The sequence below is a fragment of the Rhinatrema bivittatum genome, chromosome 2 (assembly GCF_901001135.1).
Source record: "Rhinatrema bivittatum chromosome 2, aRhiBiv1.1, whole genome shotgun sequence".
NCBI lineage: Eukaryota > Metazoa > Chordata > Amphibia > Gymnophiona > Rhinatrematidae > Rhinatrema > Rhinatrema bivittatum.
The window spans coordinates 305,195,081-305,221,749 of NC_042616.1; the positions used below are offsets into that span (position 1 = coordinate 305,195,081).

Here is a 26,669-nt window from a genome sequence, read left to right on the forward strand (position 1 = left end):
ATGTCAGGCAACCTCACCCAAAGCGTGACAATATTCAAAACAAAAAATGCTACCATTCATACATTATGGCTTCATTCAGAATCAGTTTTCTTTGGTTTTCCCTTGGCTCAGCAGACCTCTCTCCCCCTGCTTGTTTTGGGCTTCCATCTCAATAGGAACAGGCCTCTACAGTTTGGGCTATGGCAGCATTTGCCTACATTTGCTACTACTACCAGGGTACTACCCCTCCACCCCCATTTGTATCCCTTGTCACCTCCTCCCTTCTAGTCCAGCAATTGTAGCAACTACCCTTATCCAAGGGCAACAGACAGTTAGCTTCCTGTAGGGCCCCTGGGGTGTGCTCACACCCTGAACCTGGCCAGTAGTTGCCACAGTTATGTGACTAGGGGCTACTTCCTTTCCACTCCCAACTCCCATGGGGGGCTGTCAACACCGCCTGCGCAGTATTTCCAAACCTAGAAGGCCTCGGGGGGGGGCAGACGTTGGGCAAACATTTCCCTCGTGGCAGCACCGCCACCGAGCCATCCGGCCAGGATCCTTTCAACAGGTGCACTCTGTTTGCAAGCAGCTTTTCCATTCATGCCAGTGCATCAATTAAACATCAGCATGTTTTTTCTTGTACATTTTCACTAGAAGACTTGTCCCAGGCAGGTTTTGCTACGACCTCTGTAACCTGGGCCAGACTCAAAAAATAATGTCCCCAATGGACTGACAGCTTTTTCTTTCATTTTTTTTTTTTTTATTAACAGAACTGAACTAAAATCCTCAGAAGAACCTCACAATTCTTTCCAAATAAAAGCTCTTAACCGCTCTACCACAGTGAATAGATACTTTACCCACTGCTTAAGGTTTTGTCTCTGAGTGTCAGCTTCTTGCTGGTATCTCCTCTGCTTCAATTACTGTTACTATCAGGAATCCACAGCCAGAAATGTAATCACAAATCAATGTATTCTGGTTTGCTGGTTGTTAATTTAATTAGATAATCCTATAGCAGAGCGTGCAAAATATAAAACGCCTTTCCAGGCAAAGAAAAAAAAAAAGATTTGTAGGCATATGGATCTCTCACTTAAGAAAGAGTAAGACAGGTTGTGAGACTTTTGGTTGGAGAAATACAAAAAGCATCAGGGCACTTAGCCCTTAACCTTTCAGGACTATTACTGGAATGAAAGCGACAACAAAGCCAATTCAAGCCCTCAAGACCTCAACTGTAAAGCTTCACACATTTGGTGGGATGTGTTTTACATTTAAATCATAAGCACTGTGAACATTATACTAAACCACTAAGGGCCGGATTTTAAATGCCCTGCGCGTGTAAATCCGGCTGGATTTACGCACGCAGGGCCCTCGCGCGCCGGCGGCCTATTTTGCATAGGCCGCCGGCGCGCGCACAGCCCCGGGACGCGCGAAAGTCCCGGGGCTTCGTAAAAGGGGCGGGGAGGGTGTGTGTCCGGGTCAGGGGTGGTTCGGGGCAGGAAAGAATTCATAGGCGCATATATTAAATCCCAAGAAATCCCAAAAAGATGGAATAAATTAACAACCGGCCTCTGTAGTAGTACTAGAACAAGTGACTCCTAGTGACTTACCTTGTTGGCATGTATCCCGGTTGCTGGCCTCACTCGTTTCATGAAATCCAGACTGCGTACTAAGTCCTCCCACAGTAACATCAGCGCCTGGCGAGCCATTCATTTTGCTTGCATTTCTGGTAATGGAGTTGATGCGAGTTGGAATAGGCTCAAATGTTGGGTCCAGCTCCAAGATGAGTCTATTTAGCTGCTCTATTGACTGGTCAATATCCAGAGTAGGAGAAGATGGCAACTCATCTGCTTTCCCCCCTAGGTCCACACCATTCTCAGTCACCAGTTTGGCTCCAAAAGCCTCAGGACTCTGGTGCTCTTGCACTGGACTTGCACTGGGTGAGTTTCCAAACCCCCTCTGTATAGCACCCCTACTGCTCAAAACCCTAGTAGGGGTGTCAGGGGCTCTGGGCTGGGGCTGCATGGCACTTGAGTTTTCTAGGTCACCGTGGATCCTGAACCTCACATCACCATCTGGAGCATAACTGTATTGCTGTGCGGTGACCATCTGTTGCTGACGCACCCAAGTCTGAGTAGAATAGCTGCTTGGGCTATAGACCTTAGGCTGGGTAGACCCTTGAGGATTCCTCTGCAGTTGCTGAGCCTGCTTGGGTTCATTTAATCCAAAGGATCTCTCATACATAGGGTCCACAATTATGCCAAGGTCAGGTGCCAGAGCACCGTGGTGATCCTCACCAGCGTGGCTTCCAAACCCATCCGAAAGCAGGGAATTTTGGCTGCTTTTGTGGCAGCTGAAGTTCCCCAGGTGGTTGGAGTGCTGCCCTTCAGAAGAGGACAGAGTCCCGATGCTGTCGACACTGTGCAAGTCATGGTTTGGCATCTCGTCGTCCAGAATGTCAGTCTCCCTGTCCTTTAGTTTGGCCTCTCCATTGACGTGAACCTGAGCTGGCACTATGTGACGGGTCCCGCTGTACCTGCTTCGAGCATCGGTCATATCCTTCTGAGACTCACCAGAACTCTCTAGGCCAAAGCCACTGAGAAGCTGGTCTAGCTCGGCCTTCTCCTGTGGGCTCAAGCCCCGTTTGGTTCCTTGTGCTGCCTTCTCCTCTGTTCTGTCTGTCCTGCCGGAGGCTGTGGAATGTCCAGAATCACTGCTGACAGACAAGGTGTGGTCGCTGTGGTCAGGGCTGCTGGTTACGGGAGTGCCTTGGACCACGATGGGAATGTTTCCATCCAGTGAACTCTTCTTTCTAACTTTGGCATACAGGCTACCATCAACAGGACCTTGGGTATGTAACACTGTGAAGCAGGAGAGAAATGAGAGAAAAAAAAAGGAAAAATTTAGGTGAAGCACCAAATATCACTATAATAAAGATCACAATATAGTACTTTTTTTTTTTTTTTTAGCAGCCCATAACGATCACAGTGCTGAAAAATAAACATCCACCTATTCTCCTCTGCCTTAACATGTACATTTGAACTAAGAATAAGGCCCATTTGTAAACCATGTCACAAGAAAAGAAAAACAGTAATTAGCTAGCACTTTATTCTATAGGGAAAACGAGACAAGCGTTCCATTTTCCTGGAAGTAAAATTAGAAAGTCATAATCAGACAGCTGCTATTTATATTTATTTGAAGCTCCACTTTAATAGGGGCCCAAGGAACCTGTGCATACCACAAAGCCTCAATAAGAGCTTTCGGAGCCTAAAAAAACCGTATGTTTTTATCATGCCTTCCAGCTCTCAATCTGTCAGCTCATGCTGAATGCATTTCCATGGGTCATCGGCTTTCTGTAGCTGCCCCGAAATGACAGGCACTCCATCAGGGGAGGCTTCAAGCAACATGTCTGAGCACATATTGGACATGCCTGTTCACGCAGACACGGAGAAGCACTTCACGCATTCTCGCTTGATGATGTAGTAAACAAAAAGGTTTGCAATCCAAATTTAGTACTCAAAAGAGAATGTCTGCCGATGCTTACAGATGAAGGTAAATATGTTTAATGATAAAAGGAAATCCTCCATTTTTCATCCAAGCTGAGTCTTAAATTAGAAAAGAAAAATAAATTGCTAATTTATTCGTTATTTAGCACCAGTCTTAAGCAACAATGAACAGTGCAACAATGTTTCCAGTGGGGAACTTGCAGGCATATAACATAACATATGATAAAAAAAAAATACAACACTATTTGAAGGATTAGACTGAAGTGACTACCACAGCCTGAATATGGAGCAGTGCAAAAATGTCAGGAAGCCAGAGACAAAAATGAGAAGCTGTTATAATCCCTGAGAAGAGGACATTATAGTCTAAGAACAGTGACTGGGTGGATGAGATGCAAGCATGGGTGGTGGTCTGGGAACGTTGGGCAGGGTGGAGGGAGGATGTAAAAAATACTCGCCCCTATGTCCAAGTGAGTGGATCAGTGTGTCAAGAGGATGAACCCACAGCGTCTCTTCTCCATGGGGCACACCTCTTATATGAGATTTTACACTGCAGGCAGGTGGTTTTGAACTGTTCCCACCCGGGATCATCATGCAGGAGGCTGATGTAAGGGCACACGTGGACATGCTTCGATGAGCATTTACGACCTTACAAAGAAGTTCTGAAATGCTTTAGTATCAGCCAAAGTTTGATAAATTTAGACTGTTGTGCTAAAAACGCATTGGTCAAGTCCGTGCATAGAACTACAGGTCTTTTTCTCAGGATGTTCTTGGTAGGACAACAACCTGGAACAAACTGAAAGGAAAAAGGTGATACCAGTGGGAGAAGGCCACAGTTTCTATTAATGCTATTCCTGGGTTGTCAGCACTGCTGGCCCTCAGGACACAAAACAAAAAGGAGTTCGCAATCTATTTTTGCTCCTTTGAATTTGACCTGGGGATTTCTACTAGAAGGCTGTATCCTGAGAAATTAGTAGCATGCGCCAACATGACTAGCGAAACTAGGGCTTCCATCACAACCTTGTAGGCTTCATGTGTATAATATACTTTGCAAAAAATGAGTCTGTGGAAAGCATTCCAAATCTTTGGGCCTTGACCTGTTGCTAGCGTGCATTCTTAGCACACAGCTAGCTGCCTTTTTTTTTTGGTTAATGGAGCAGAGTCGTCACAAACAGCATTTCTGAAAGCCTGCGCTTCCTTCAGAGGACAATTTTGTAATCCCCACGGGCAGCTTGCAGGCCCCATGGGTACCTGGAACCTGAATTTTCAAAAGGAAAACTTCCCACAGCGTTTCCCGGGGAAAATTCAAGAAGCAGGCAGGACGTGGGAGCTTTTGTGCCCGCATATGTTGCAGCTGCAACTCTCTCCCCCCTGAATCCCAACGCCGCCTCCTCCCACTTTTTAACATGGGCAATTTTACTTTTCATTTTTATCCAAGTAAGCAAAGCATTTATCCACAGAAAAACTTGCTAAATATTGCTTGCCCCCTTAGAGTGTGCCAGAATTTCTCTCACTTCGTTTTCTTCTATTAAGCCAACTGAGCATTTACATGCTCAACAGTCAAGAGAAGTCAAGTAAATATAGTATTCCTGATTGACGTGAATGAGGTCCATATTCAGATGGTTTGCCTGGCTTAATCTGGCATTTAGCCGGACAATCTACCGCGTTCAAAAACCGCACCACGCCGACCGCTACTGATTTATCCAGATAAGATTTTAGCAGGACAAAACTTCCCCAGATAAGTTTGGGCGATTCCAGGGGCTTTCTGGGACAGGCTACATTTAGCTAGATACCCTCCCTGGATAACTCCGATATTCAGGATAAGTCTGGTCCTCCAGCAAGCCTTGGGTTATCAGAGTTCATTCAGTGGCACAGCTTTGGGTCACCTCCGCTGTTTGAACTTTTTCATCTCAAGCCATTCTGGATGCATTCCAGCCTGGCTTTCGCCCTCCAACTCCAGCCCGGAGCCCCTCTCCTGCTGCGCATGCAAGTTCACACACACACACACACAGGGTGGGAGGTTTTCAAAAGGGTCATTTATGTGGGCGAGGCACTGCCTTACCTGCATCAATGGCTTCGAAAACTTCCCTCCTTCCTTCTGCCCTTTTTAACCCTTTCAGGAAGACAATTTTTAAACTGGCCATGCAAGCTCCAAGTCTGCCGATAGTAATTTCCAAAGTGAAAGTGCACACATGCTTTCAGTCTGAAAACTATCCTCCTCCCCCCCCATACACACACATGTACCCCCGTTAATTTGGGCAGGTACCTTTCCCATGTTTTATAAAATGCAAAACGTACGCACGTAGTTCCAAACTCCTCCACCCATCCTGCCCTTCTCCCGAGAACTCATCTTCCGCTGCAGGTGCAAGTACCTTAATAGAGGCCCCACGCATGTACGTTCACCTGCATACACAGCAGGCAAGTCTCTAAAAGCCCCATGTCCATGGACCAAGCACTGGTTTACCCAGGGAAATGGCTCTCAAAATGACCCCTGGAAATGTGAATTTACTGCTTGTCATTAGCCGTTTTAATGATACACAACAACTGTCCGATTTGATCTACTGCAATTACTCAAGTTTAATCAGCAGGACTATTTGCAATAGGTATTTATGCACTGAAACACATAATGCAGAGCAATTTAACAGAACATGGCGGGTAAATCCCCCTTCTGAAGGATGAGAAGTGTCTGCTCACAGTGGGGCAGATTTTATAAATTTGCGCACACGAGTACTTTTGTTCGCGCAACAGGCGCGAACAAGAGTACGCGGGATTTCAATAGATACGCGCGTATCCATTAAAATACGGGGTCGGTGCGCGCAAGGCTGCCCAAAATCGGCAGCCTGTGCGCGCCAAGCCGAGCAGCCTGCCTCCGTTCCCTCCGGCCTCCCCCCACCTTCCCCTCCCTTCCCCTACCTAACCCACCCCCCCCGGCCCTATCTAAACCCCCCCTACCTTTGTTGTACAAGTTACGCCTGCTCAAAGCAGGCATAACTTGCGCGTGTTGGGCCGGCCACCGGTGCGTCATGGTCCGGTCCGGGGGCTGGTCCAGAGGCCACGGCCATTCCCCCGGAATGCCCCCGATGACGCGCTGGCCGCGACACGCAACACGGGCGTACCCCTTTGAAAATCTATCCCAGTATCGGGGGCAGGCCAAATCATTGGTCTCATGCAAAGTAATTGCCAGCAGAGCATGGAACAGATATATAGAGGAACTCTTCGCAGGAAGGGAGCTGTTCTTAGAGGAAACTCTGATGGAAAGGTCAAAGATTGGCCTAAGGCAGAAATTTCAGTAACGTGACATTAGGCTTGGCCTGTAATACTTTTGGAATTCTTTAGAAGAAAAGTAATCAAAGATTTTAAAAATTGGTAACAAACCTTGATGAAAGTCAAGTTTGTGGGCAGGACACGCTAAGTTTCACATTAAGACTTAAACTAGAATTAGAGGCCTGGTTTTACCCCACTGCATGGGTGGAGTTGTATGAATTATTACAAAGCAGGCCTACATCTCACCCCTGCAAGGGAAGTAAAATCAAAAACTGTCCCGGAATAATGGAACCAGCTGGAAACCGGAACCAGGATGAGAAAGGATTAATATCTTTTTATTAGTGTTACTCTTTCCAGCAAAATCTAAAAGTAATCAACACTAATTTCCTGATCAGCGCACGTCAAAGCTTGTCCATAATTTGCAGGATGAAATAAATCAAATGCTACCACTAAACGTCTACAAGATTCAAATAAGTTTTATACTTTATAAGGTAGATATTGAAAATTAAACTGCTATTGAGCAGGTTTAACCTGTCCCGTTATCTTAATTGGGTAAGTCCAAATATTGGCACTTATCCAGCTAAGTCAACCAAATTAAGAGACTCCTCCCAGAAATTCCCATTTCCCACCCATCACTTAGCCGGAGAAAGGCCAAGCGGCACTGAAGTTTGACCTCTATACGATTCAAATTAAGATATGAATTAGTAAGAACCTGAACAAAAGCCAAAGGACATGGTGTACCTACATTAACCCTCAGTGGCAACACATGCCACAACAGCAGTCCGTAACTTTGATTTAAGACCTCTATTCTCTAATTACATCAAGTACAACACCGTCAAGGGCAAACTGCCCGTGAAACTTAAATGCTCTTGCACCTTTGTTAAGAAAACAGTTTAAAAGGGGCCCATATGAAAAAGAATGTGTTTAGAGGCAGGGGGAGAAGAATCACTTAGTTTATTGTTAATATGGTCCTGGCAAACGGCCAACATTTACAGCCAGAGCTCAGAACAGATGTTAAGGACTTGTGGAGTTTAGTCAATAATTAAGCATACCTTTATCTTTTTTTTTTTTTGTTCTTTTATAAAACATTGCTCCTGTACCAACAAGTGGCTGGTTGCAAGAGAAAAGGAGAGGCGGGGAGAGAAAGAGAAGAAGGAGAGCACTGCAAAGCTTTCCAAATAAAACTCTAAAGAACACCCTGGTCAGAACAGACTTAACATCTTTTTCAAGGCAATGCCATCCATGCACTAAAGCTTGTTAAAAGTTTGCAAGGGAAACTGAATCACCCATCTCCAGGCAGAATATTGCATGGACACACATGGTACATTAAAGACAGAAATCTGATGTCCCAAAACAAGTGAAGTTTGCGGAATTTCTAACGCATAGATTTATTTATTTATTTAATATCTTTTAATGTACCGATACTCAAGATAAAATATCTTCTCGTACCGGTTTACATCAAACATGGGGTAACCAACGATATAGGCGCATAAAAGCATAAAGTTACATGAAACAGGGTGATGAACTCAGGACAACTGTAGAAAAGATAACAGGCAGAGTTAAATAGTAACAAGGAGCACGATTTAGTGGGTGAACATCTAACAACCAACCAAACTTTTTTTTTTTTTTCAATCACTTAGTGAGTGGTCAAACAAACAATAGTTTTAAGGGGTAGTGCTGTCTGTGAAGGGTAAAGACTCTAGGGTTGAGGCTAGAGGAAGGAGGTAGAAGGGCCAAGGGGGGGGGGGGGAAGTCTAAGGGTGGGGAGTGATCTAATCACAAAGCTCTTACTGCTATTATACCATATTGGCCTGAATATAAGAGGGCTTCAAATATAAGAGGACCGCCTTATATTTAGGAAATGGATCTTAGAAATACCTTGGCGCCACTAAAAGCAACTCTCTCCCCCCTGCCCTACCACTACCCACTCCACCCACTCAATCCCCCACCCCGTTTCCCCCTCCCTTCCATACTTCACCATACCTAATAAAACCAACCTCCCTCCCAAACCCAGGTCCTTACCCAATTTAGGCCCGGCTGGCAAGAAAGCAAAACTAGCATGCCGGAGCTTCGTTAACCTCCCCACAGTCCAGCCCAACCTGACCACACTCCAGTAGGAAAAGAGAGAGCTTCTCTACCCTGCACCTCCTGCCACCCAGGCCTCAAACAACCGGGGGGGTTCAATGCTGCCAAATGAGCTGATTTTGCACCTACCTTAACAGGAATGAACTTCATGTGTAAGCCAAGGAGGTGTTGAGTCTGATCTCAGTCTCTCAAATTCACTGCTAATGCCCTCCCTAATACTTGCATTGTGCCAGAGGGTCTCCCTTCTGGAGTTCATGAAGTGCTATATGCACAGGTAACATGTCCAGATGTGCCTGGAAGTTCTTTTTAGTTCGGCCAATGGTGCCCAATACAATTGGGACTGCATATTTTTGCCACATTTTCTTGGTCTCTGTTTGCATCGTTTGATGCCTGAGGATCTTCTTTCTCTGTGTACGATCCACAGAAGAGTTGATTGGTACTAATGTTTCTATCAGCAATTCTGCCTTGTACTTTTATCCTTTTACCATTACATCCAGTTTTCTAGCACCAAGCTTTTTATCTGCTGGAATAGGAATGTCCCTGGCGATCGCATCCTCTTCATTCTCTACAATTCTCTCAGAATCGCAATCCATGTGTTTTTCTAGTACAGTGAAGTTATGTTTGCACATTTCCCAGTGCTACCTTATCATGCCGTTACGTATATGGACCTTCCGACAAACTCTTGACAAACAACAACAAGACGTGTAACCATTCTAGTTCTGCTTTTCAAGAGTTTGGTCTCTTGTTTTGCAAATTCTAGTGCCTCTTTCCCCGTCAAGTACTGAAATTCTCACTCATTCCTTCCACTTACTGAAATGATCGTGCAAGCTTAAGGATGGGGATCCATTTTGACCATTTACTGTACTACTTCAGCCCTTGTCAGCTGTCTGAACTGCATGGTGCTCTGAAAACTTCTCCAGAGCACTGCACAACTCAGACAGTTGACATGTGATCTCCACAAAGGAGAGAGAGGTTTAGATTAGAGAACCACAGAGTTGACTGCTCTGCTTGCATTCTAATCTGGCCTGGCCTGGTCAGGTCATGCAGTGGAAGGGGGGAGGAAGGTGACAGAGGGAGAGGTACCAGCAATGGTGGGCTTAGAGAGAACAGGAGGGCCATATGGTCATGATTAGAAGATGAGCTGGGTTTTGTACATGCAAAATATCCCCCCAAAAAAATCCTTGTCTTCTATTTAAGACAGCATAGTAATTATTATTTCTGTAGCATCTTTCACAAAGTGTCATGCAAGCCCTATTGACATGGCCTTTTCCCACTGTAGTGCCTGATGTAGAGATTTTCATATGGAATTATTTAGTAGTGCAACCACAGTTAAATTTAAGTGTTTCTTAGCTAAAAATTAAAGATTTTGTACTCAGAAAGTAACTACTGGGTAATTATTTTCTGTCTGGCAACAATTTGCCTTGTGGTTGGTTTCCAGCAAAAGAACAAACAGACTTAATATACTGTTCTACAATATACAGCTGAATGACTGAAGGCCCAACTTAAACAGAGTCAACAACCAAAGGGCACGAGAGAGAGGGGAAAAAAAAACCATAGGGCACATGTTCTCATTTACAAAAATGCATTTGTCTATTCTTAGTGCAGAAGCGAATTACATGCCAATTATTTTAAACGCTCTAAAATCACTGAAAAACTGCCAGGAAAAGAGCATCCAGGCATTCTAAGCCTCTACAACGTTGCAGAAGTTTTCTTGACCGGTTGCAGGAGGCTCCATGTCAAGCAATGGAGTTGCTGGTGAGTGCTTGAGGGATTGCCTTCGGGAATCGGAAACTTTTTAATGGTTTGTGCTGCATGCACATTTACTGCCAGGAAGAGAACAGGCTAGCTCAGAGAATGGTTTCCTAAGAATCAAAAAGGTTTATAGTTTGCTATTAAGCAAAAACTACAACTCAGCCAACCAGAGCCAAGCAGATAAAGTACAATTACTAAAGCAGTGGACTGGTTTCTGTCCACTGCTGCTTGGCAGAAAGTCTGCTCTCAGTCACTGTTACCTCCTGGGACCCCACGACCATGAGAGCCCAGATGGGAACAGAAAAGCCTGCAACACAGCTGAAATTCATGGAAGAAATCATGTTATAACATCAAAGGCCATGCAATGCCACAGAAAATCACTCTTCATGAATGGCTTGATCCACCCAAATTTGAGACTTCGAAAAATCTCTGGCAAGACGACACTCCGCAGGTCTGTTAAATAAAAATAATCACATATCAAGTGCAACTTAGAAAATCCTGTGTATCTTGGGAAAACCAAGTAAGCTGGATTTCTTTTGTTGTTTTATTTTTTTTCAGCTGACCCCTATTTGGGCTTGTGTAATACAGTATCCTAAACTGCTTTCTTACAATATGCATGACCTCCCCATCCCCCCCCCACACACACACACACAATGCAGCCAGCCAGTACCCCTGGACCTGACCAATGAGCATGCTCATACCAAGATGTCAGCTCAAAGTAAGGTCAAGAAGTCAAAAATGCCTACGTACACCACAGTCATTAAGCTGACTCACTTACACATGCCCTACACCACAGGAATCAAGGGGGGCAATGAATAAAAAAAAACAGATTGCTGGGTTCTAAAAACAAGATTTTCTTGGTTGCAAGGCTAACCATGGCAGAGGCAACACCAGCTGCACCACAAGCTCACACTTCCTTCAGTTTGCTCATTTGGGGCAGCACGACATAGAATGATTCCCTGAAAACTAGTTTGACTACTCTTATCCACCGTAATAAAGTAGCTTCTCTCCATCACTTTTGATATATCCATGTGTTTAGTCTACGTTTTACAAAGAAACTGGCCTTACAAAATCTTGGCTGCCTGTGAATATGCCTCCCCTTCAGAGGTGTACTAAGGGGGGTGGGGGGGATGGTCCACCCTAGGTTGCAACAAGGGGAAGGGGGTGCCACTGCTGCCAGCAGCACGGAACAGTGACGTGGCGGGGGAACCCCGCAAGCAAAAGCAAGGATCTGCAGTGGCAGAGGCCAGCGGCGCTACCGGCAATTTCTGGAGCCGGTGAGGCAGCAAAGAAGAGACCCAGCGTTTCCGCCAGTGCTCCGGGAGCTGGCAGCAGAAGGAGAGGCCCTGTGGGGCCCACTGGCAGCCGAAGAAAGAAGAGACTGGCCCTGTGACAGTGAGCGCCAGTGTATGAGGGTGAGGGTGAGTGTGTGTGTGTGTATGAGAGGGGGTGTGTGTATGAGAAGGGGTGTGGGTGTATATGAGAGAATGCCTATGTATGAGATGGTGAGTGTATAGAAGCGTGAGTGTGTGTGTATGTGTGCCTGTGGGTATGTATGTGTGAGAGGATGCCTGAGTGCAGGGGTGGGGGTAGGGATGAGAGAGAGGAAGCATATTTGTGTGTGCATGGGTGAGACAGGAATCGTGTATGAGAGATACAGAGAACGTGTAAGTGTGAGAGAGAGATTGAGGAAACATGTGTGTATATGTCTCACACACACACACACACACACCCCCTCACCCTCATACACACAAGCTCCCTCTGTTTCTCACCAAACATGTATGTGCGTGAGATACAGAGGGAGCATATTTGGTTTGTGCCTCTGTGTATGTGTGCGCACCCCCAGTTCACAACAATCTCAGGATGACAGGTATAGAGAGTGTGGGATTTTTAAAATCCTTATTAGTTTTAATTAATGGGTGTTATTTAATATATTTTACTGTTTTGAAATATTTTAGCGATGTTTAGGACATTTTAAAATTATATATTGCCAAAGAAGTATCTACCCCAGGTGCCAAATACTCTCGCTATGCCTCTGCTCCCCTTTATCCCCAAGTAACTTTTGAGCTATTCATCCAATGCCATTTAAATTTCTTCCATGGACAGCAGAGCACCCAGGGACTGGAGGCTCACACGTTTCATACACTCCAATCCCATTCCCAGCACCTGTTACGGCCGCCGGCTGCAGCGGTCCGCGACCAGGGCCGGCCACTCACCTGCGGCGTCAGGCCCTTCCTGGGACGGCCGCAGGAGCAGACAGCCGCCGCTGAGATTGTCTTCGCGGCTGTGCTGATTCCAAGATGGCCACTGTTCTGCTGACTCCGCCCCTGCCGGGCCTCCTAGAGCCGCGCGCGCGGCTGCTGAGGTGATTTAAAGGGGCCATGACAGGAAATGGTCATGGCTCCTCTTCGGGACTTCTTCCTAGTGCCCTGTATTTAAAGCAAGGTCTGCTCCTCAGATCTTGCCTTGGTATCTTGGCTCTTGGTCCTGTGCCTTGAGTTCTTGGTCCGCAGCCTGCTCGTCTGGTTCCTGTTCTTCTTGATCCTTGTTCCTGGTTCTCCCCTCGTTGGACGGATTTCTTCTGGCTTCGACCCCTGGACCGGCTTCCGACCATTCTTCTAGCTTAGTCCCTCAGACCGACTTCGGACCATTCTCCGAAGATCTACACTTGAATTGACTTCGACCTGCTGGAGGCGCCAGCTATCTGGATTACACGACCTGCAGGAGGCGCCTGCATCCAGATCTTCTTTGGTCTCCAGGGAGTCTCCTAAGTCCCAGCAGCCGGGTTCCTACGGGCTCCTCCTGGGGGAATCACGAGCTTCCAGGATGAAGTCTTCATTCCCACGTCTACATCACCAGGCCTCGCCTTCCGACGGTAGGGACCTAAGAGGGTTTATTCTCCTAGATAGCGCTGACTCTACCTCGGACCAAGGGTCCACTGCCAGAACTATAACAGCACCTTTAGAAATGCTCTTTGGTTTCACCTTAGTTTTCTATAGGGGGAAATAGGCCAGTTCACTTCAGATGTAATCTCAGGAAGAAAACACTGAGGTCAGAGGATTTTTTTTTTTTAAACTGCGCTGCAACATGCCACACAAATCAACTCTCTAAAGAAGAAACAAAACAAAAAAAAACTGACTGACATCTCAGTGAGGCCAGCACATTGTGATAATATCAAGACTGTATGAGGCAGCCCTGCCAGCGGTTAGCAATCATAACCATACTCAAAATTCTGCATCGAAGGAGGAAACCAGGCAAGATGAACTGTTCACAAATCTCTGTTCTAATCTAACTACTTACAGAACCAAAGTTCATTTTGAAGGTACATTTTCAATAGCCCGCGGAAGCCTAAAGCCTGCGGGTACGTTGACTTCACCCTAAATTTTCTAAGTGACCTTATGCTCATAAGAGTGCTTAAAAAAATATCTGTGGGTACTGCCAGTAGGCACATGGACCTACACGCAGCAGGCCACGCCTGCTCTGGAGCCTCCGGAGCACATTTGCATGTAGAAATGGCATCCCTGTCACGGCCCCCCTCCCCCCAAAAAAAATGCCTCTCACTAGCGCGCGGATAAAGAATGCATGAAACCTTGTTCTGAGCACACTCCTTCCCCTCCCCCCTACCATCGGGATCATTTTTAAAGGCCGACTTATGCAGATCAACCGGGGCTTATGGGCATAAAATTCCTCCGAGTATCACCCCTGGACAGCACAGAGACTTGATAAGACCACAGCTGTGTAATGGTTCAGCACCTTAACACCAAAAACTAGCATCTTTAAATCCATTTTACATTGGAATATCAAGAATTAAAACAAAAAGGAAGACGGAACGCTTTTTATATTGTGATATTTTATGGATAGTGCATCTACCCTATCTTTGAAAAAAATTAATGAATCTTAGCAACGGGATTGTTCACAACGTATTGAGGGCAATTTTCAAAGCCTTTTACTCTAGTGAAGAGCAGCTCCCCCTCCGAATGGCTAAACGCCCACGTGCTTCCACGGCATGCGCACTGGTAGCCAGCACGTTAAGGCTGGGCAAGCAAAATGGCACACAGACATTGGGTATTCAAATGCACGTGCACTAGCCTGGCCCAGAGAAACGGCAGGTGCACGAGTCCACACGCACTTTGCGGCCACCAATTTTCAAAGGGAAACGACGCAAACCAGGCAGGCCAAGAAAAACCAAGCCCCGTCGAGCAGTCATGTGAAGATTGTGACAAAAGCAAGCTTCTTTCTATGTTCTTCATCCAGGCAGAGGTGAAGTAAATGCTCCCAGGCTGATGCCCAACATCAGCCATAGTGGCTCCTCTCCTCTCCAGTACAGAAACAAACTGCGGGATGGAAAAAGTTACTTCTGTGGAGGCGAGCATTGGTGGAGATACTGCGCCTCACGTGGATAAAGCGTGCATTGTCCTTTTCTCTCTCCCAATGAGTACTTCCCTGTAGCCGCACGCTACCTGGTTTCCGTGCTGGAGGTGATTTGGGACGTGCTGATGCGGGGGCACGCGCCATGCCATTCATTTCCGCAGACGAGGTTGTGCCCTCCTTTCTTCTCTCGGTCATGATGGAGTCAGGATCTTTTTTTTTTTTTTTTTTTTTTTTTTTAGAGAAACAGTATTTTGGTTTTTGGTTTCTTCTGGCACCATCTGTTGTAGCTGTGCATCAGCATTTCATATCCTTCCGGCCTTTACTTCGGGGTCTGATGTCTGAAGGAAGAGGCAGCCCTGTGACGTTGCATTGCTATTGCATAAACCATTCTCTGCCACTTACTGTGCGCCTTTATCCAAACACGATGCAACTGACAGCAATCCTACTGTAATCAAAGCAGCCATTTTCCTGAAATGTTCACAATCTCCAGCATTACCTACCTTTTTCTTTTCTTGCATACAGAACAACATCCTCTTGCAAAGCAGAAAGGAAGCAAGAGAGCAGCAGACGTCCCCATTCCACCAGGAAGCAGGTGGGCAGGCCGCGTGCCAAAGCACTCACAAGAGCGGTAAACAATTTTGTTACACATTCTGTGGTCAGTTTTCTGTTTTATCTTTTTAAGGGCAATTTCTAGAGAGAGTCATTTAACTCAGGTAAAAATCGGCCTGTCAGAATATTGTCCTCCTCTTTCCACACTGTGTATGCTACCAGCTGGGTTAAACAGAGCTCTTCCTGTGGGGGATAAAAAACGGCACGTGCACATGAGATTATCTGCCCGCACAGAGAGCAAGAGCAAGAGACGCAGGCTATTACGAACGTTATGCTGGCTAACTTTCAGAGAGGAAAGCACCCAGGCAGTGTCTCCTTGAAAATTGCTACAAAGTACACCCTGTGGGTATTTTGGAAATGGATCTGAGAGTCTGCGATAATGTACATGTGATGAATCCATGAGCATTATACCAAGTCAGCTGGGAGAGTTTGTTAAGTATGTCTAAAACTATAACTTCCTGAGCTTAGTATGTGCGTTAAATTACTGCCTACGGCTGCGAGTGTAAAAATGTGCTTGAAAAAGCCTTTCATGAGTCGGCTATATCATATTGCAAGTTTAGAAAGCAATGCCTGCATGAAATAAAAACACTGAGGATGCAGTCATCCCTTGGATTCTCTAGTACTGGTCAGTATGTGAGATGCTGCTGCAGTATTACAGATTTGCAAGCATGTAGAAAGTGGATGGAGCGCAAGCAACAGTATGAGAGACCGAAAAGAAGCAAAGATGTGAATGTAAATACATTCATAACAGAATAAGAGATGGTGGGGCATGTTGTAATGAAATAGCTGTTAGGGTAGACCAAAGCATTTTTTTTCTTTTTTTTAAAGGGAAAGTACCTTAATCTTCAGTAAGAAAAACAGCATGGGCCTTTTAAATTTGGCTTTTGCATAGGAAGCTTTTATAAATATTTAAAATTCAGAGGGTAGTTAAAATATAGGGATCTATGAACTAACTGTCATTATGGTCAATAATACTGTTCAATGTTGGTGGTATCTAATGCCCAAGTTCAACTCTCATTATTTGCATGCACATTATGCAAATGAGTTGATTAGTAGAAAATGCAACACTTATCAGCTCCTTAGGTATTAATCTAGCACTAATACCTAAGCGTGCTAACATTGGCCACATAGTGTAGGAAAACTAACCATATCTCAGAATGTGTAGTTAACATTCCTGCCGGTGGGCCACAATGCATATACTGGACTTTCCACCTACCGCAGAACTACGATTGGGCCTCTGGGCCCATGGCACCTCCATCTCCACCGATCCCAACCAAAGGTAATCTGGCCTCTGGGACGGAGTCCCTCCACCACAATTCCCCTTCCAAATGACTATTGGGTCTTCACAGCACCCCTACCCCAACACCCTTGAAGAGTTGCGGCCCAGCTCAGTGTTGGGATTCCCCAGCTATTGACTAGCGTCGTACAGACACCGAAGCCTGATGGGATTTGTGCACATGTTTTACTACTTGACTTCCAGTGCCAAGTACTTATGAACTCTGTTGTCTCAGGGACAAAGATCAAACTTTGACTTTCTACACCATGCCCCCACAATCTTCTCAAGATTTCCAAGTCAAGTCAAAACTGTATGTTAAAATTCCCCACACCCCCAACCTCCAGTCGGCTACCAGGATTAGTAAAAAAGGATGACTCATTCATCACCAATTCAGACAGCTGCAGCATGTGGCTCAGGTTCAGAGATCCCTCAGATTTATTCTCTCTCTCTGATAGGTACTGCATATTTTCCATACCCGACATTGTTACTTGTTGTTCAGAAGTAAAGTTTTGGCCAGTAGCCCTTCTCAAGCCCTGGAAAGTAGTATGTACAGCTAACCAGAGAACCATATACTGCATGTATTTCTCTCTATAAACAGTATACCTAACCACATAATCATTCTCTCTCAGGCTGCGTCTCGGCCTCTTATACTCACAGTTAACGACTCCAATTAAAAATCACCACAAACGTAAGTTCTAATCTCTACAGATTTTCACAGAGGCTCAGTTGTAGACAAAAGTTAGATACCATGGCACTCCAGAACTTTGATCACCTCTAACACCTATAATCAGAACCAGCCTCTGTTGGGTTACCGTGCCATGAACCTTCATTTGCATCTACCTGGAAACTTCCTCCCTATATTATACCCTCTCCCAACTAATTAGTCCAGGCATCAAAGCAATGATCCTCAGCAGGAGACTCCGGGTTCCTTCGGGAATCCTGCCATCTCAGGCCCTAAATCTGGCCCCTAGGTGTCGCCATTATCCAATGACGGACTCCTCCTCCCCAGGGGCTGGGAATGCTGCCTCTGCAACATCCCAAGCCTTAGCCAATCCGTGGAGTGGAAGACCTGATCCAGGAACAAAACCCTGCTCCTGCTGCTCAGCCCTGCCACTTAGGGAGGAGCTGCTGTTTGAAAGAAAAATGAGCTAAATGTTTGATTTTTGTTTCATGCCACTACTGCCATAAAATAAATGGCCTCCATTTTTGTTCAAAGCCTCCACCCACTGCAGGGCCCTGGATTTTCTTCCATCCCCACCACCACCACCACAGTCTCCCCATTAGTGCACCCCTTGAAATTAGGTAACCCTCTCCCCCCCCCCCCCCCAACCCAGGGGCAGAAACAATCCCCAGTTGCTCCTGTCCCAAATGTGCCATTTCTCATAATGGCTCTAACCATTTGCAATACAAAAAGATGGCACTGGCACCATTGTTCTGGATGGCAAAAGGCCAGTGACATTATGCAACATTTATTTATTTTATTTATATATTTAGATTCTTTTATGGCACCAGTGTAGCTGGAGTGACCAGAAATTATGCCTGCCCGGAGGAAAGGGGAGGTATGTTTTCAGGTAGGTGTAATGGGAGAGTCTGGGGGCATCCCATTGGGGGAGGGGGGGGGGACAGAGTGAGTGGGCCACAAGGAGTAGGAGAAAGCTTGTGGAGCTTTTTAAAACTAGGGGCTGCGGTTTGGTTTTAGTGCGTGTTACTGTAAAACAGCACACATTACAACGAACCAAAATGAAAGGGGGGAGGGGGAGGAGCACAACCACCACTAAAACGAAACAGAATGAAATACCCCTGCACACTCCTAACTATCACTGAGCCACCACAGGCCCAACTTTCTCAGTTTTAAAAAAAACACATCCATAACACATCAGACTGCAAAACTGAAGGGAATTATTATTATTTTTTTTTAAAGATAGGTTTTCCTTGTATGCTGAAGTCAAACTACCTTATTCCATAGGCCAACAATTAAGTATTTTACCATCAGTCAAAATTTTTATTTTATTTATTTTTTTTACAGGCTTCTTCTCGACATGAGGACACCCACACCTGCTCCTGGACCATCATTACAGAAATGGCTGCATGAGGGCCAGTGAGAGAAAAGGTCACCAGGCACTGGTTTACAAATCACCCATCCTGTGACAACCCAAACATCACCTTCCAGTTTATTTTTGGCAAGCTTCTTGTGTGAGCTATTTACCGAGTAGCCGGTCTTTTGGACGTATCTGGGTTCCCATAAAGCAGTGAGGGTGAAATACCATTCATTCAGACTCAGAGTGGTGCTTCAGCCACGGGAGAAACCTGACCTGGAATCTGTGATGTGTGCACCTCCCATCCGGTGATCCATAATTCATTTTAGCTTTTGCAATTCCACACAGTAATTCACAAATCATGGATGGAAACGGTAGCTTCTAACAAACACTGTTCGATTTAGTTTTTTTTTCTAATAAAAGCAGGACTTAATTTGTAGACAAAAAGGGAGTGGAACTGTGGAGCGAGGAAGAGGTGGAATAGGGGGTGGCAGGTGTGGCCTGTGTAAGGGAGAACAGCCAGGACCAGTGAGGCGTGTCAGGGGGAGGGGAGGGGGATCAGGGCTGGGGGTGAACGCTCTCCTAACAACTCACACTACTGTTCCCTCTAAGCTGGGCGCGTGCACACAGGGCGTGAACTCTGCGCAGTCAGTAAAACATCGTGCGCACAGGAAAATCCCAATCTTATTTGCATTATATTGGCTTGTAGTGCACAGCTTTGAACTTGGCTTACAAAAAGTTGTGCAGAGAGAAAAGGTTTGCGCATGCTGTCTTCAAAAGCTTTGGGGGAACACCGTCTCACATACATAATATGCAAAGCCATCCAGTAGCAGCAGAAGCAGTGGGGCTAACGGGCCTTCAACCTCCTGTCTCTTCGACTTAGGCTGTTCTCCCTCATGGCCTCCTCAGTTGTGCCAGTAAACGGCACAAAAATCAAGGCCATGGGGCTGCTCTTGTTCCAGAGTAAGCGGCTCCGACACCCCCTTGCTCTGCTTCCTCTGGGACTGGGGGGGGGGGAACAGAAATGATTCAGGCCACCATCAGCTCTACGCCTTTTCTGCAGGGCAGCCAGAACTTATTTTCACTGCTGGTTCTACCCCACCTCCTTGAGTACCAGAAAGAAAATGTGACAAAAGGTCACTCTGGGTTCTTGTGCCAAACATCAAGCCCTGGGGTAACAGACACTTGAATTAGCACAAGTTTGAAACGTGCAAGCTGTAGGGCTAATCAAGGCCAGGGTTGAAGCCTTGACGACTGGCACCAATGCTTGTAAGTTTCAAACATGTGGTAATCCAACCTCTTTTTGTACTTTTTCATTGCTCTGCTTCAGTATTGCCCCTTTTCCTGCTGTTCCCTATGATTCAGGAGGGAAGGGGACGGTTTAGGGAGCAGAGTGGCTGTTTTCTGCTCTGTCTGCTCCAGGCCAACTCCCTCTCCTCCCTTTCCCTGCAGGCTGCCTGAAGGGGAGGGGCTGCAACAGAACAGCTCTGCCTCTCAAATCTGAAAAGAAATGGGTGGAACTGCGTTCCAGGCCCTTCCCCCACATATTAAGGCCTGACTAAAAGGGTACTTGGTCCGAGCAATCTAGGATTTCCTAAGTATTTTGCATTGACAAATTCAATTTTCTGTGATAAGATCTGGACAAGAAAATTTAGACAAAGCTCAATCAAGAATACAAAAACAATGCAAGTAAAAGGGGAAAAACAAAGTCATGATTATCCATCTCCCTTTTCTCTAATTACATACATGCTCAAAAATATATTCTTAGAAAAAGAATACAGAATTAAATACAACTCAGACAGGCCTGGCAGTTTGGTGGCAACGTTGTGCACTTCCATGTGGGAGATCTGAATCTGATTCCTGAGCCTAATTCTCCAACTGAGTCATTATTCAAAGCCCCACAAGAGTGCGGAGTTGAGGAGGAAAGGATTGCAGTCTTAGCCATTAAACAACAGTGACACCTAGTGGCCAGAATCATGGTCACATCAGGTGGATTCTGAAGGGACATGCGGACTGAAGCCCATTGACAAGACCTCTCACTGCAATGGCTAGGTAAGAAAGGAGAGCAAATAGGGTTAAAAATGGGGAAGGGAGAGGGGGAGAAATATCCCAGGCATGGGGAATGAAGGTTCATGCTGCCATAGCCCAATAGCTGCCAGTGCAGATGGAGCTGGTATCTCAAAGGAGCAATAGGAAACCATCAGGTCCCTCCCCCCAAAATAACCCTGAAACAAATTATAGTATAAATATAGATTTCAGCTTTTGCCTTCTTCAGGCATTAGTTTTCTCCTTTGCTGACTGTTTACATCAGGCTTGTCATCACAGCCAGAGGCAAAGAACTTTGCTGTTTGCAGAACCCGCAGCAGCCAAAAGAGAACAAACGCACTTTTGCTAATCCGTTTCCTCCTCTTTGTTCTGTTCCCTCCTTCACCCTGGGAACCCTACAGGTATGCACCTTAATACCCATGGCACATGGCACTAAAGAGAACGGATCTAGCAAAAGGTTCTCTTCAAGTGCCACGGTACAAAGAAATCGCTCACAAAACAGAACGAAGCCTGGAAGGAGCGCGCTGGCCGCAGCAGTAACGGAGAGGCAGGCGCCTGAACCGAGGTTACATTCTGACAGCGCGCCAGGGCGCTAGAAACCTCTGCAGGCGCGCACAGCTCTGGGATGAGCAATGGACGTGATTCTCTTCCCATGCCGGGGTTAAACAGACGCTCCGGGGACAGTTGTGTGACAAGCATGCCTTCTGACCGGAGACTCATGCAGCAAAGGTGGCACACGTACCTGCCCAGCTGTCCTGAAAACTTCACTTCCTTGGCACCTTCCGGCACGGAGCTCTAAATAATGCACGAAAGCCAGGCTGCTGAAATTTAGAAAACTGTATTCCTGTCTTTTAGCCTTTTGACTTGCACCCCCTCCCTGGGGCTTATCTTCTTTCCAGTCCTTCGCCACTTGAGAAAACGCAGTCCAAGGTAATCCAGCTAGGTGTACACACACAGAGCCCCCAAGCCAGCAAGAACCGTGCACAGAAGTGGCAAAATGTTGGCAATTACGGTGCAAGACACAACAACCCCCCCCCCCCCTACTGTGCCACTGCTCCATATAATCCAAGGAGCATTAACAGAAAGAAATCAGGATTAATGTTCTACCTTACCAAGACATAGCTCCTTTCTCAGGCAACTCTGGACAAGCCTGAGACTTCATTCCTTCTTGCTAGGCTGAAACATTTCTTGCCGCCTGACTCGCGACTTATCGTTTGCTCCACCCCCTTTTTCTCCTGGCTAAGCTGCGGGCGCCCACCCACCCCCCCTCGGTCCTGGAGCCCCTCTTTCTCCTGCACTGAGTCGTTTGATTAGATTTCGCTTATATCCCCCCGAGACACAAGAAGAGCCAGCGCCGCCCCCCCCCCCCCTTACCTTTCCAGGCAAGCAGGAGCCTCACCCCCCCCTCCCTCCCCAGCCAATCAGCAGCTTCCCACAATCGGGGCCGGCAACGTCCCCGCAGGAGGCACCAGACAAAGGCAGGAAAAGCAGCCGGCAAGGGGGGGGGGGGGGCACGGACAGGGTAACTCCTGGCCCTCAGAGGTAACCGCTCTGCTTCCGCGCTCCCCGGATTCAGGATCTGTGAGGGGGGAAAAGGTAAACACCAGGGGCGGAGACAGAGGGTGTAATCGGCTTCACTGAAATTTGAACTCTTGGATCCCAAGAAAGAGAGCAAAGGGGGAGGGAGCCTGTTTCAGAAAGGTGATTCACTCTGCAAGCTATTTCCTCCAGCTTGATCAGGTTGGGGTTTTTTTTTTTTTTCTCTCTCTGTTTTCCTCTTTCCCACAGACACATTTTAATCAGCTAAAGCTGCTGGAACCCAGCACAGCTCCCGACATGCAGATTCCGTTCCATGTTTGTTTGTTTTTTCCCCAAAGATACATTTCCAGATGTGCTTTACTTAAAAAAAAAAAAAAAAAGTATATATATATATTTTTTAATTCGGTCCAATTTCTGCATTGATGACAATAGCAGAGCCCAATCCCTTTTACAGTCAAACTTACAGCCCAGAGAGTGAGAACGAGATGGATTTACTCCATCAGGAATCTGGATGGCGCTTGTCCTGCGAACCGAAAAAGTCAGTCAGCTTGCTGCTTATGAGTGTAAGCTCTTGGAAGTAGGGTCCTCCCACACCCACATTCAACTATGCACTGTGCACCACTCGTGGCATGTTTACGTTCACTTATCATTGAGCACACAATCAGTGCTGCAGAAGGGTAAAATATGATGAATGTTTTAAAACAATGGCATTTCTCAAAGTGAAGGAAGAGCAGACCCGTGAAGTGACTTTCTGGAGGTAGACAGATCAGATCAGTCCAGGCTTTCCTCCCGATGCACTTTGGTACCAGTGGTGCTGATTTCAAACGGAAGAACTACAAGTACCACACCACACAGGGGTATAAGTTTACCATCTAGAGATGGCCAACAGCCTCCTTCCTGAAACTAGGTCACTTCCAACAGGCTCAGACTGGAGCAGCCTCCCCTTTTTTCATTCTTGTCTTTCCCACTTTTGTTCCCCAGTGGTCTCCACTGCTCCCACCACAGCAGACGGTCTGCCCAAGTGACGTAAGGGATGCTTGCTGGCTCAAAGAAGATTGCTACCTCACCCCGATCAATCTGACTGGGCTGAGCAAGTCCTGATTTCCCTAGCAGGATTGCATCTCTCATGCACGGGGGGACAGGGAAAACCAGAACATGTTCAGCTTACTCAAGTTGATCTGGGTGAGGTGGCAAGTTTCCTCGGGCCAACAAGCACCCCCTTAAGTCACTTAGCCATGCCGTCCAATAAGGGAGAAGCAGAGTAATAACCGGGCAGCCCAGACACTCGTGGTTCTATCCCGCCCCCGCCCATCCGGGCTGGACATCCTACATTACACCCACACAAGGAAAACATGAGACATCACTGGGATGCAAATGGCCACCCCCTAACAGGGGACTCTAATTTAGGCACCAAGTCCTGCCACCATGGCCTATTCTCAACCACAGGGCAGATGCCTATATCTCAGATTCATTCTGCCCAAGCGACAAAAAGGGGGGGCGGGAAGGTGTCTCGCTCACCGCGAGCCCCAGGACCGGTGTCAGACTGCCGTCACCGAAAGGGACCGGGTAGGCCGCCACACAGCAGGCCCCGCCGGAGCCCCTCTCAAACGTGCCTGGCCGTCGATCCGTCAAGGCCCAATCCCCGGGGCCTGACATTAGACATCCATGGCCGACCTCCGCGTGGAGCCTCAGAGCCCCACTCTTCCTTCCCGGCACCTCCCTGCTTCCTTTTAAGACCAATCGTGTTGCAAAACCTTTCCAGGTCACGGCCGCCACCACCGCAACAGAACAACAATGAAGAAGAAGAATTTGCTAACTAACAATTAGTTCTGGCTAGCACAAAGCTGGGTTGGGCAAAGAACCGCGCTGCACCGGCAGCGACTCTCCAGGAAATGGCAGACTGCTGTTACGTCGGCACGTCCCGTGTTCCCGGGGATGGGCTCCGGTCCCCTTTCCGGCATGGGGGAGCGTCTCCAACGCTGCCCCCCTTGCAGTGGCCTTGTCGGCGGTCAGCACAGTCATGGCAGAAACGCCACTGCCGCTTCCTTGGCTGGTCCGGCTGCCTAGGGGCGCGCGCCTCACTGGAATATTTAAAGGGCCCGCAGTGACGTCACGTGGCCCGCTATTTAAGGCCGGGCCTAGTTCTCACCAGTTGCCTTCGCAACAGGTCTCCTTGTTACTTGTTGCCTCGGGTTCTCTGTGTTCCTGATTTCTTGCCTTGTCATCTTTTTGACTCTGAGTCATGACCTCTGACTACGTTTCTGACCCTCTCCGAGCCACGACCTCAGCATTGCCTGACTACGCCTCTGACCCTCTCCGAGCCACAGCCTCTGCATCGCCTGACTATGTCTCTCTAGTCTACGTCCTGGACTTGGCCTACTCAGGCTTCGGCCTGTTCTTGCTCGGGCGCCCCTGTCCGTCCGTGCTCCTATCAGTGCCCAGGTCTCCGGGACTATGCCTCGTCCAGTGTAGACTCAGTCATTCCATCGTTGCTGCTTCAGGGATGACCTCCCTGCTCTTTCCTTCAATGAAGACATATGGAGGCCCACCTAAGTCCAGCTGGCCACGGCACGGAACGAGGGTCTGGTATTGGTGAAGCGCCAGCCGGCCTCCGTACTTCAGCCCACTCCGCCTGCCGACGGTAAGGACCCGTGGATCCCTACCTATGAGTTGCGTCAACCCCATCTCGGCCCAAGGGTCCCACCTCCGGTGCAACAACTGCTGCAGCCGCTCGACACTTGGTGCTGCACGGTCCCGTCCCAAATCGCCCTGCGGCGCCACAGGCATCCTGTTCTTCATGTCTGCCTCCTTCCCTCGCCTGGCCCCCCTTGCCAGGACAGCCCTCCTGACCATGCGGAACCCCGCAACCACCACTGGAGCGCATTGTGTGCTCCCGTGCTGCGCTGGCAATGCAGGGAGGTGGGGGAGGGGATCAGCCAGTGACTGAAGGCTTTTTAAATAAATTAAACGGAATTATTTTTCTCCCCCCCCCCCCCCCGACCTTTTCCAGCCGCTGCTATTGTCTCTGCGGTGGCTGCTGAACAGCATTTCAGGGGCCCTGCACACACGTGCCCGCATCAGCCACAAGCGGATGCCCGATGACGCGGTGGACCTGCTACTACTGTCCAGCCAGCCCACCTACCCGAGCGAGGTGTGCGTCCTGGTGCCGAAGGACACTGCGCCCATCTTCCCCAACACCTTGTTGCTCATTTCCTTCCGCGAGGACGCGGGCGCTGCCAAGCTCATCCTGGGCGGATGGGAATCGCGCTGCACCGGCAGCCAAGGATGAAAAGGCCGGACAAAGAGAAGCCGGTGGGATTTAAATTTCCCGCCGATCCCTCCCCCCTGCCAACGTCATCGCATCGCTCCCCTGGGCCAATCGCGTGGTCCGGCGTCGGGGGTGAGTTCTGATGATGTCACTGCACCCATTGCTGGACCAACTGGGAGGAGCGACGTCATCAACAGCGCCCAGCTCGTTGGGCAAGGAGCTCCACCCATGGCGCCGGCCAGACACGACCAGCGCCATTACAACTGCCATGGAAGGGGGAGAGAAGGGACCCCCCTCCCTCTGCGCACCGGTAAGCCTGGCGTGGCGGGGGCAGCGCCCACATGGATGCATCGGGCACCCGGTTATTCACGGCGCCCGCACATCCGTGCTGGGGCAGTGCCCATGTCTCTGCATACTGGCTTATCACAAAGTCGGTTACAGATCATTCAAAATTCAGCAGCCCATTTAATTGTGAACATCAGTACCCAAGAGCATATGAAACCACATTCATTGGCTAACAGTGAAGGTTTTGCATCCACCTTTGCCTTTAATGCTTTGAATGCTAAATTAGTAAAATATGCTCACACATCTGAGTGAAGAATATCTTCAGCTTCCATCAGCTAAAGGATGTAAGACTACAGATTGCGGAAATGCACTGCTCCACCCCCTTTGTAATCAGCTTCCAAGAGATGTCAGAGGCGAGAAATTGGCTTTGCTTTTGTAAAAATACTAAAAACATAGCTGCTCTCCTTAACTTTTAGCACCCGACTCTATAATTTTAGTCTGGTGTTTTACATCTAATTAAATGTCAGGCTTGGTTGTATTAGCATGCTCATTGTTTTTAAATGTTTTAATATATTTATATGCAGTAGTTTCAGCATACATTCTTGTTTTTGTTTATCTTTTTTACTGATTTTGTTTTTTTATTCTCATATCATTAAATACGA

The 26,669-nt window shown here is 47.4% G+C and overlaps 1 protein-coding gene across 2 annotated transcripts in view; it reads right to left on the reverse strand.

Moving 5' to 3' along the window:
- Positions 1–26,669, reverse strand: part of TNS3 (tensin 3) — a 592,547-nt gene that overhangs the window by 230,307 nt on the left and 335,571 nt on the right. For both annotated transcript variants that reach the window (XM_029589689.1, XM_029589690.1), the window contains exon 17: positions 1,584–2,834. In XM_029589689.1, coding sequence (XP_029445549.1) covers positions 1,584–2,834 — 1,251 coding nt within the window. The remainder of the gene's footprint in view (positions 1–1,583; positions 2,835–26,669) is intronic.